An 11,339-nucleotide genomic window follows, 5' to 3' on the forward strand; every position below is an offset into this window, starting at 1 on the left:
AGAAGAGCACAGTAAAATCTAAGACACCTTTAAGGTTGGAAACATTACTGGTATTTCAAAAGAAAAATACCTGCTATTTATTTATTCTAGTCATTTATCTAAGAATAGCAAAAGACCAAAACAAAACAAAAAAACTCTGCAAAGTCTAAGAAACTCTAGAGTCTGGGTCTGATCATGGTTGATCAAGTTGTAGTGATCTTTAGCAGCTTTTGCTACAAGGAGATCTTGTTCCCTTTTTTTGTTGTGATCAGCTATTATCTGATATGCAGGGCCAGATGAAACAAATCTGGGGTCTCTGCAAGGTCATTTGTTTGGAGCCCCCATCTTCAACGCCCAAAGCTCAGTCTGTAATCTTCTCTTTCTGTCTACCCTAAACACAGAATGTGAGGGCTTGCGATAGGGGTTGAGAGGGAGCGAAGAGGGAACAGAAAAAGTAGTGTGTCCAGGACTAGTACATGTGTTTGTGGAATTCGAGGAATAGCGGATAGAGGTTTTGTGCTACATAAGGGTGATGGGGACTGAGTAATGAAAACGGGGACAATATCTGGATTCCCCAGGGAGCTCAAGTTATTTACATAGAGATCTCAGCCAACATGAAGCTACTTATACTTGACACCATGCAGCTCTGGAACTTGAGCAGCAAACATCACACTGATGAGGTTTCCGTATCCTTAGCATCCCATGGGCTGCAGACTTAGACTTATTGTCTGAATCAGCCCACTGTATACCATTTCTTCGATTCATAAGCATTATGTGGGGAAGATGCACTTGAGTATATTATCCACTAAGCATTACCTGAATATTGCGTTCATTCTTTACTCTTATGGCTTAGGCATTTGTGATCTCATTCACATCTGACTTCATTCCACGCCTCGTGTACCTGTATATGTACAGTGAGAATGGCACCATGCATGGCTTCGTGAACCATACGCTATCCTCTTTTAATGTCAGCGATTTTCAAGGAGGAACAGCTCCAAATGAACCAATGGAACTTGGCTACGAGGTTCAGATATGCAGGTACTCTCTTGAATGATAGCCATTTTAAGTTATTTTCCCTGTTGAATGGAGGTACTAGCTTCTTCATGTATCTGGTGGGACTCATAGTTACACAGTCACATACCACCTGATTTAGGTCCTGTTGTAGTCTATTGGCAGCTCAGTCTTCTTTATCCAATAGAGAGAGCAGTTACCATTGAAATCTTTGCATATAGGTAAAGTTACCACAGCACTTGTAGCATATACATTGCTTAGTTTGAGAAAATGAGTAAACATTAAATACTTGTCAGGGCATTTGCAAAGTGTTTATTGCTGACAAAATATTTATCAACTATTGGGGTTAGAGGAGGGAGCCAAAAAAAAACAAAAAACCTCAAACTTCCAACATTGTATGGAACTCCCCTATCCAATTTCAGGATCTAGCATGATTGGTGAGTTTAAAAAGTCATAACCTCCTCCACTTTTAAAAAGTCATATCCAGCATCCTTCCAGCTAGGATAGGGCAACACCACTTTCTTAATCACCCAAAGCTGCTGGTGGGTCAGTGCAAGGCACTTCTCTCCTTTGCTTGGCCAAAAAGCCTCTGCCTCACTTCAAGTCACTACAGAACTAGAGGGAGATACTGGTAATTATAGGAGGGTCTTCTGCAACATGCTTGTTCCAGGATGGTGCCATTTTACTGAGATGATCTTATGTTTCCATGATTCTATTTTTGAGGCTTGTAAAATATCACCACATCGTAATGTTGTTCTGTGACATGATGTTTTGATACAGTCACTTCACAGCATACTGATGCTTTGGGGCAACAAGATGACATTTTGCCAAGATGTCACAATTTTGCATCATGATTAGGCTTGGCAGGAATCGATTTAAATCGATAGATGTCAGTAAACATTGATTTCAACTGACGCATCAAAATAGACGGGGGAAAAAAATCCATCTGTTACAAATGGCACAAATGCAGCCTCCCCCGTGCACTTGTGTCTGCAAGGATTGGCTGTCTCTGGCCCTGTAGTAGTGCAGAGAGCATCTGCAGCCTTACTGTCACAGGAGTGAGGGAATCGGGCCATGATGGAGAAGCTGCAGAGACTCGCTGTGGAGCCAGTGATGCTGGATCCCTGCAGCACAAAGTGCAAGGAAGGCTATGGTCCTGGTGGGGCAGAGCAGAGACCCCTGGCCAAGGCCGCAAGGAGGAGGGCAAGCCTCTGGCCTCCAGGAGGCCACCCTGCTGTTGAATGTCTCCTGCCTGGGGATGGAGACATTCAGCAGAAAGGTGGCCTCCTCTGCGGCTGGGTGCTCATCTTCATCCTTCTCATTGCAGTCCTGGCCAGGGGTCTCTGCTCTGGCTGCAGCCTTCCCCATCCATGTGCCTGCAGGGATCTGGTGTCATCGGCCCCACAACTATGCAGGGAGCCATCTGCAGCTCCACCATCACGGCTCCTCTCTCTCACTCACCAGGCAGGAGTATAGGGGCCACTCCCAGGCAGAACTGTTCAGCAGCAGAGTGACCTTCCCTGCTGCTGGGGGCTCATCCTCCTCCTTGCAGTCCTGGCCAGGGTCTGTGCTTTGCTGGGCCAGCACTTTGCTGGGCCTCCCCTGCATCTTGTTTCCTAATGTCTTGGGCCCTTCAGCGCTTGGGTCCTTGCAGCTCAGCTGTCGGTGCTGGGAACTCCCTGAAACATCACTGTCAGCACTTTTCCTAACTCCAGCCACAACCTTGTCTCCCTTAGTTTCCCACAACTTTAAAAATAGAAGTTGTTTAAAATAATAATAGATATTAATCAAAAATGCAAAAAAATAAAAACTGAAGTCTGCCAACCCTAATCATGATGTACTGATGCAATGACACTACTTCAAGATCTACCTATCATACTGTCCAGTTGATCCAGTAGTTCAAGCTGACAATAATGGCAACTTTGTCTACACTGTGGGCCCAATTTTCCAGTCCCTCCTGGTGTGGAATTCCCATTGACTTCAGCACTGACAGAATTAAATCCTTGGTCTTAGACCCATCTAAAATCCTAATATACATGGAACTAGTGTGATCAAAACAAATGTTACATATTATTTGCGTTTTTGAAGGAAAATTCTTGCTGAATATTTCAGCTGGTCAAGAAATCTGGGTCAACGTTGAAATGCATTCTTTGCCTAGGCTAACTTAGATATGCATCAGCTTCAAAATGTTCTCAAAGCCTGCAATTGGGGATCAAAGCCAAGAGCAGCAATGAAAGCAATTCAAACAGCAAAGATAAGGACAAAGATTGGAGACGTTACAGAAAAAAAATACAGGATTTTGGTCTGTTTCTACTGGAAAATGACAGAAATTGACAAGAGAAAAAAAGGCAGATCATTCAGAGTTTTTCTTAATTTACACTATTTACAACTGTCGAAGAAATCAAAACTTAATCTGTTAAAATGACTATTAAAATTAAAAATCACTTTTACTGTGACATGAAAGTAAAAACCAGCTAGAATCAGCAAAGTTATCTACTCTTACCTACCTTTCCTTTCCTCTATATCCCTGAGGTGATCTCTCTTGGGGGAGGAAATACCAGTTTGATTGAAATGTTTTCAGTGTAGAATTATGACTAGAAGGAAAGAGTAGGCTTCATGGTCCAACACAGAGCACTGTGTTTTCTTCTCTCCTTTCCCCACAAGTCCCTTTTTAATTCTCATTCCATCTTTTCTCTCACACTCCCTTTCTTCTTGTAAAATCACATTTCAGAATATGGAGATATAATTCCTGCATACATTTATAATATAATGGTGCTAATTTAAATTCTTCCATTTTTTGGTCAGGATACTTTTTAAAAACAAAATAAAATTGCTATTGATACATCACAGATTCATAGAATATATAAACCAGTGCTATGGTGAAATTCTTCTTTCATATCAACTCAGCAAGAGCTTGACTCCAATCTTCTGTTCTTCCTATGTGTGGAAATCTAAATATTGGAGTTCTGATCCACCATATCAATTTGAGTTCAGTATTTTGCTCTTATAACTGAACCTGAAACATAAAATACCTCCCAAACTTGGAAGAAGTTGAGATTGTGATCTGAATTTTGCAGCTCAGCCCCTCTTTACTCTGAGTTTATATTGTTCATACTGATCAGAAAGCATAAACATTTAAGAGTTGTCTTCTTCTAATCCACATAAAATTTCAAGGCTGTGGCAGGCTGTTAGTTTTGTCTTGTTTGGCTGGATTTTTACACAGCCTTTCTGTAAGAGGGATTTGTATCAAGAAGATCTGAATCAGTGTTTAATGCATATTCTGTACTAAATCCTAATTGTGTGAACATTTTAAAACAACATCCTTGATTTATTATGTCTTGTTTTACAGATACAAAGATTACCGAGAACCCCCATGGTCTGAAAACAAATATGAAATTTCAAAGGACTTCTGGGCTGTCCTAGCAGCAAGATTAGCATTTGTGATAGTTTTTCAGGTACTGTTTGATGTAAATCTTTTCAGACTCCTAACAAGGAAAGAGAGATCACATATACATACATAAAACTATTCCTTAACTAAATGAGATGAGAGTTCACTGGATATCATTTACCAGTCAGAATTCCTCCCTGAGGGCATTGATCTTCACAACCTTCTCAAGCATGATGCAAAGCCACAGAACAGCCACAGGATGTATCCCCCACAGGATGTATCCCCCTATATACTCCCTGCACCACATGCAGTGTATATAGACCAGTAACTTTAATGGGAGGTGAGGCACAAGGCCTGTGCATCACTTAGGTCCCATTTAAATCCTACAAGCATGGATTAAGAAGTATTTAAGTGCAGACTTGGAATAGCCAATGTGCACTCTGTACACTTGCACAGGGCCCCTAACATAGGGGGTGCTCTGCTCACTGGATTTGGATGGGTGGCATTGTGATGGGCCAAACTTGAGTGGCGCTCTGACCCCACATGCCATGTAGAAATGCCACTCATTCAAATTTGGCCTAGCCACCAGCCCGTCTTGTCCTGTGAGTGGGAGGCAGGCAGTGGGATTGAAGAGAGTCACTGGGCAGCCAGGATCAGGAGGAGCCTCCCTAGCCCGGGACAGCAGCAGAGAGCTGAGCCAGGATGGGAGGAATGGGGGGCCCACTGGTGAGCCCCCAGGAAGATCCCAAAGCAGTGGGTGAGGGACTGGGGGTAAATTGTTGGTGGGCTATTGGGCGAGCGGGAAGAGATTCAGGGCTGTGGGGTGAGGGGTGGAGGCAAGTGGGGAATGTTAAGAAGCAGTGGAGTGAATTGTGCGGGCTGTGGAGGTAATGGGGGCCAGGATGTGGGGGCTATGGCAGCTGGGGCTGTGGTGTTGGGGGCTTCAGTGAGAGGGATGTATGTCAGGGCTGATGGGATACATGGGGTGGCTGTCAGGATAAGTGGGGACTGGGGAAGGGTTTCTGGGGTATATATTTGTTGGGAGGTACATTCAGGGCTTGGTGTGGTAGGTAGGTATGGGTTGGGTGCGCTTGCTGGATGGCCCTCTATTCATGTCGTGCAGCTCTGGCAGAAGCTGGAGCAAAGCTCAAGCAGTCACAGCATCCCACAGGTTTGGCCCAGCCACCCCTCTGTCATGACAGCAGATGAGGTGTGGCGGTCACTGGGCCTAATTTGAATGTAGGTCCCCAATTTCCATAGAGCACGGGGCCTCAAAAGCCTTTAAACCAAGCCTGCTTCAGTGATTCATAGACTGGTATGCTGGTCCTGAATGGATTTCATCTAGAGTGATTTCTGGAGCAGGCCAAAAAATGAATTTCTAGCCATGGGAAATGCCAAGATTTCAAAATTTGATTTCCTCTGAAACTGGGAGGAAAAAGTCAAAATCTCTGCGTTTTTTACTAAATAAAAATATTTCATATAATGGATTACATAAACATCAACATTGAAGTAAACATTTTGACCTATTGAAATGTTTTGATACTAATTCATCAACATTTTTGACAAAATGGTTATGTTCCTATGAAATGTTCTGTTTTGTCAAATCAGCATTTTGTAACAGTGAACTGTTCCCTCAGAAAATTCTCAGCCTACTTAGTCATTTTTCATGCACTGTTAATGTCAAGCATAAACGCCATATACCAACTACAGTATTTCCCTCTGTCTTCTCATTACTGTATATTCTCTGCATAAGTCAGGGAGACCTATCCCTGCCATTTTCCTCTGTCGCCTAATATTTATGGGAAAGTGATGGTAAAGCTAAATAGCTGATACATGGAACTTTCAACATGCTTGTGAGGAAGAGAAAGGCCCAGCCTAGAATATTGTCCCTTCTGAACTACAACAAAAATCTAAATATCTATATCTATTCTCGTTTCATTTGACTTTGCTAACATTTTCTTAAAATTTATTTTTCAGAACTTGGTCATGTTTATGAGTGACTTTGTGGACTGGATTATCCCAGACATTCCCAAGGACATTAGTCAGCAGATTCATAAAGAGAAAGTTCTCATGGTGGAGGTGTTCATGAAAGAAGAACAGGGAAAGCTGCAAATGATAGAAACCTGGAAAGACAAGGACATGAAAAAAGGTGAAAACTGTAACAACCACAGTCCCAAGGTCTCAAGGAGCCACAGCGGGAGCATGTCCTCCTGCCATTCATATCACATTGATGTATAGAAGAGGAGGGTAGTTTTTGTTTTGTTGAGGCATTCCACTGATAAACAAGCCATCACTTAAAGGGCAAGACTTGATTTATGGACAACCAGGTGAATGTTTAAGTATGTGCAACCATTTTGCTCCCATCTTTGTGAGAAATGCACTTCTTACAAATATGGAAGGCCACATTCTATTTCTGATAGGATTTTTTTTTAAGTAATGCAGGGAATTTTTATATTTCATAGTTAGATAACACTGTGGATGTTCGTGTGTGTTAACAAAATGCTGGTACTTAGAAATGTTCTCTGAGAATCTGACTTTAGCTTATTAATTAAGAAATAACCAAAGTAAATTTCAAATCATAATAATTTTAAATCTTTTTGGCAGTCCATCCCTGAAAGGCTTTGGGCAGATCTACAAAATATATGCAAAGTCAATTTTACAATGTGCTCTAGCATTTCATTTAACAGGAGAAGAGAAACAATATAAACCTTCTAAGGCATCTTCAGTTTCAAAAGATGCAGCTCAGCTCCTCTGGCAGACATAATCTGGATTTGAACCTGCAGATCCTAGGCAAACAAAACTCTCCTTGTCAGGAGTCTGAAAAGATTTACATCAAACAGTATATAACTAGGCTAGATACACTGAAGCTGGTGCACGGTAAATTACCCATTGGGAGATTCACCCCATCGACAGGGATAGGGCGGGGGAATAGCTTTTTTTTTCTTTTTTTTTTTTAAAGCTGAGACTCCACAGGGACCCTGCTAGCAGTCTGCTGTGCGCTAGAGTCTTCCATTTGGGCACTTCCCCACTTTGAAAAATAAGAAGATGAAGTCGGTGCCGCACACGTTAACCTTAACCCCAACTCTGTGCACCACTGACAGCTGTTCACTTACCCCAAAAGCTCATCAGGTGAACGATTCACGTTGGTGCAGGTGCTCCAATGCCCTAGACTGTATTGTGGTCTTGTCATAGTCTACTAAGGGTTCTGAAGCAGTACCAGCACAATTTCATAGGATTTCCCAGCAGCCAGAGCACTGTGGAGCATTTTCAAAAGTGTCCCTGAATTATGAGCACATGTATAGCTACAGTAATTTACACTGCCCTGCCTAATATCTAGGCACCATCGTTGCTGAAAGGATACACTGAATCCACCTTTCCCCACCAGCTCCAGCCCACTCTCCTTTGCAATGAAGAGGAGGTCACAGCCATTTTGCTTGGCTACAGTCTCCCCAGCGTGGCAGACTTTCTGATGCTAGTAACATCTACCAGAGACTATGCCAGGAAGAGTAAGGGTAGATTCTGGATGAATATGGATCTTATTGTCTTTAATGGAAGTTTTGCCTACTCTGGAACTACAGGACCAGAACTTCAATTACAGGACTTTTATTTTGTCTTAAAATATGTTATCTTATATATATAACATTTCCTTAAAATAAATCTAAAATCCTTATCTGTAATGCATATCTAGACCCCATCAGTGCAACTCTTTTCATGTACAGTAAATTTTTAGTTTAAGGTTTGTCTAGTGATAAACTGCACTTCCTAAGAATATTGGTGCAATTAACCTCATTTCTTTTAACACCTTCTCTTGTCCATTGCACTTATACTGAAAAAGCAAACGAAACAATACACTAAACCAAATAACTAAAATAAAAACAAAAGTTTTTCAGTCTGTCTACTGTATGGTTTGTTACAAAACCAAATGTCAAAAGACTTATAGTTCATGAAAATAAGTGGGGTGGGGATGGGGGGGTGTCTTTTTTTATTTTTATTTTGTTTGCCAAAGTAATATAAAGATTTAAAATAGAACTTTAAAAATACCACACTTTGTTTTGTAATATTTATTGTTTTTACTATAAAGTATGTGATTACCTTCAGATGTTTTTTCTGTAGTCTGTTCAAAAAGACACCAGAAGAGAAATTATGTGGAAAGAAGTGAATTATAATAACCAAATATTGTTAAAACTAATTTAAAATATTGATCCAACCAAAGATTTTTATTAATAAAGGGCTTATATTTTGTTAACGCTTGTTTCTCTAATATTTTGACTTGCAGGAATGTCACTATTTTTTTTAAATTATAATTTGACATGTTTTAGTAAAATAGGGCCAAATCCTGTCTGTTTTATTCTTGCACAGAGTATGCCTGGTAGTACCTATATGCAAAATCAGGCTCACTGACTGCAGCAGAGCCACTAGCATATGAGTAAGACAAGCAGAGTTTTGTCCATACTTCTTACAGAAAATATATTCTTTATTTCATTCATTAATAACCTAAAAATTCTAGAAGGAAACCAACAGGTAGACACCTTTTACGAAGATAAATGTTCGGGAACTTCCTCTGAAGGAATTTCAATTGTAAATAATTTATCTAATATTCTTGGCTTAATACTGACATTCCTGTAAATAGTAAAACTATACCCAAGTACATATTTGTCATAAATTTTATTATTTGCTGAAATCATAAGAGTAACTGATGGTTATACTTTCTTTTGTACAGTAAATTGTTTGAAATGAGATTTTGTATATAAATACTGTATTACTACTTAGATGACTATATAAAAATCCTTTCATGGAAACCATTTTTTAAGAAAAGTAAATGCTTTAATTTTTTTGTTGAACATTTATTCAGAATAAATTGAAATATACAAGAGTTTCTCCTGTGGGACAGATTCCATTCCCCCGTCATCACCACAGACTGTGTGCAAACATGAGTATTGTTGGACTTGAGAGACGTGGAAAATGAGTTGAATGAATGCATAAATGTAGTGATATTGTTACATGCAGTACTCTTTACACCAGTGGTGGGCAACCTGCACCCCGCGGGTCACACGCAGCCCATCAGGGTAATCCGCTGGCGGGCCGCAAGACAGTTTGTTTACATTGACCATCCACAGGCATGGCCACCTGCAGCTCCCAGAGTGGCCGCGGTTCGCTGTTCTCGGCCAATGGGAGCAGCAGGCAGGGACGTGCTGGCCGCCATTTCCCACAGCTCCCATTGGCTGGGAATGGCAAGATGCGGATGGCTGTGCCTGCGGACAGTCAATGTAAACAAACTGTCTTCCGGCCCGCCAGTGGATTACCCTGAGGGGCCGCAGGTTGCCCACCACTGCTTTACACTGTGCTTTGTCTGTGTGAGCATTAGTGACAAGAGCTGAGAAATCTTTCTGCCATTATACATGAACCAATCTGTTTATAGACGCTATTGTAAGCAGAGGTGGTGCTAGGCATAAGCAGACTAAGCAATTGCTTAGAGCCCTGAGCAGTTCAAGAGTGGCCTCTATTAATTATTAATATGTGTTGGGGGGGCAAAATATTCCTGCTTAGGGCCCCCAATGGACTAGCACCGGCACTGATTGTAAGCCCCTTGTGTGAGATGCTGACTGCCCTCATCTCCCATTGACTTCAGTCAGAGCCGAGGCTGCTCAGCACCTAAGAGTCTTCATTAGCATAGTTTTAATTGGATTCTTGGCAAGGATATGTGTCTGAATAGCAGGCAAAAATGTTATTGTATCAAAAGGTAAAACTAGAGCTGTAACACTGGCTCATTCTCTCACATCTCCCTTTGCTTAACCCACCTCAGAATGTGGAAGAGTGGAGAAGATGAAAGGGATAGATTGTGCAGATTATATTCTTATTGCAGTTGTCAGACCTGTTCAACTAACATGGTTGGATTTAAGCAATTTAATTTTTTTGTCCACCAACCTTTGGATTGGAGTTTCCGGTAGAGCAAAAAAGAGAGATTTTTCACACCAGTCTTCCCTTTCAGCCCCCAAAATCTGCAATTCAGCTACTTTGATTGGTGCACTTAGCATTTAACTAGAAAGTAGCGTGTCATGTACTGAGATATTGGATATTGAAAAGTGTTCCTAGACTACACACAGACACTTTAAATAGTTCATTTTTAGGAGTTTAATATAACATATAAGGCCCCAATTCAGAAAAGCATTAAAACACACGCTTAACTTGAAACATTAGTCAGCCCACTGAAGCCAACGTGCAGTGTTTTATATTATTGTGCTTGGGCTGATGTATTCTCCAAACAAAGGTAAGGCCTTAGTTTTGTACTAAAGATGTCTTATCAAGTAGGCTAAGAACAAACCTTAACAATAACCCATGTCAAACACAGTCCCAGTTCATGTTATTCAGGTAATAGATTTGGACCAGAGTGGGCAAATCTTGTAAGAAGCCAGTAAGGCATTGATTAACTGGTGGTTGGCTTGACTCTGTCGCTTCTGAAAGACTGATGACAAAGTAGGAGGTAGGTGTGCCATAGAGGTGAGAATTCAGTTAGTTATCTGATGCTAATGAAAGCTCTATTTATATTCTTGTTGCAAGTGGAGGCAAGTTTGTTGTTTCACCTTTCAGATAACAGTTTGAGGAGTGATTATGTTCATAAAAGATTGAACAGAAACACCAGCGGGCATTAATTCACAACCAGAGTGCAGGGAGTGAGGAAGAAATAATAGTACTAATTGCAAAGACCTGAATGTGATTCTCAGCTACAGTGTGGGCAAGAGTCCCAGTGTGTGAAGATGGGTAGCACTTGAATCTCCCTCAGCTGAGTACTGCATTAACATGAAGGTGCCTGTTCTCTGACATCCTATCAATTAGCACTTTAGAGCTGCTTCCTGCAGTGAATGTTAAATGCTAGCGATCCAACAAAGGAAAAATCAGTCTTCTCCAAGGGGCAAAAAAATAATTTGAGTGCAAAGCTGTAACAACTGAAATTGTGAAATTG

At 41.1% G+C, this 11,339-nt stretch overlaps 1 protein-coding gene across 3 annotated transcripts in view; it reads left to right on the forward strand.

The window, feature by feature from the left end:
• The window catches only part of ANO1 (anoctamin 1), a 132,921-nt gene extending 125,823 nt beyond the window's left edge, over positions 1 to 7,098 (forward strand). For all 3 annotated transcript variants that reach the window (XM_043549369.1, XM_037899984.2, XM_027830143.3), the window contains 3 exons: positions 833 to 1,017; positions 4,340 to 4,445; positions 6,356 to 7,098. In XM_043549369.1, the coding sequence (XP_043405304.1) occupies positions 833 to 1,017; positions 4,340 to 4,445; positions 6,356 to 6,616 (552 nt within the window). In that variant the 3' untranslated portion in view covers positions 6,617 to 7,098. The remainder of the gene's footprint in view (positions 1 to 832; positions 1,018 to 4,339; positions 4,446 to 6,355) is intronic.
• Positions 7,099 to 11,339: the final 4,241 nt, after the last annotated feature.

This window comes from Chelonia mydas, chromosome 6 (genome assembly GCF_015237465.2).
Source record: "Chelonia mydas isolate rCheMyd1 chromosome 6, rCheMyd1.pri.v2, whole genome shotgun sequence".
Lineage (NCBI taxonomy): Eukaryota > Metazoa > Chordata > Testudines > Cheloniidae > Chelonia > Chelonia mydas.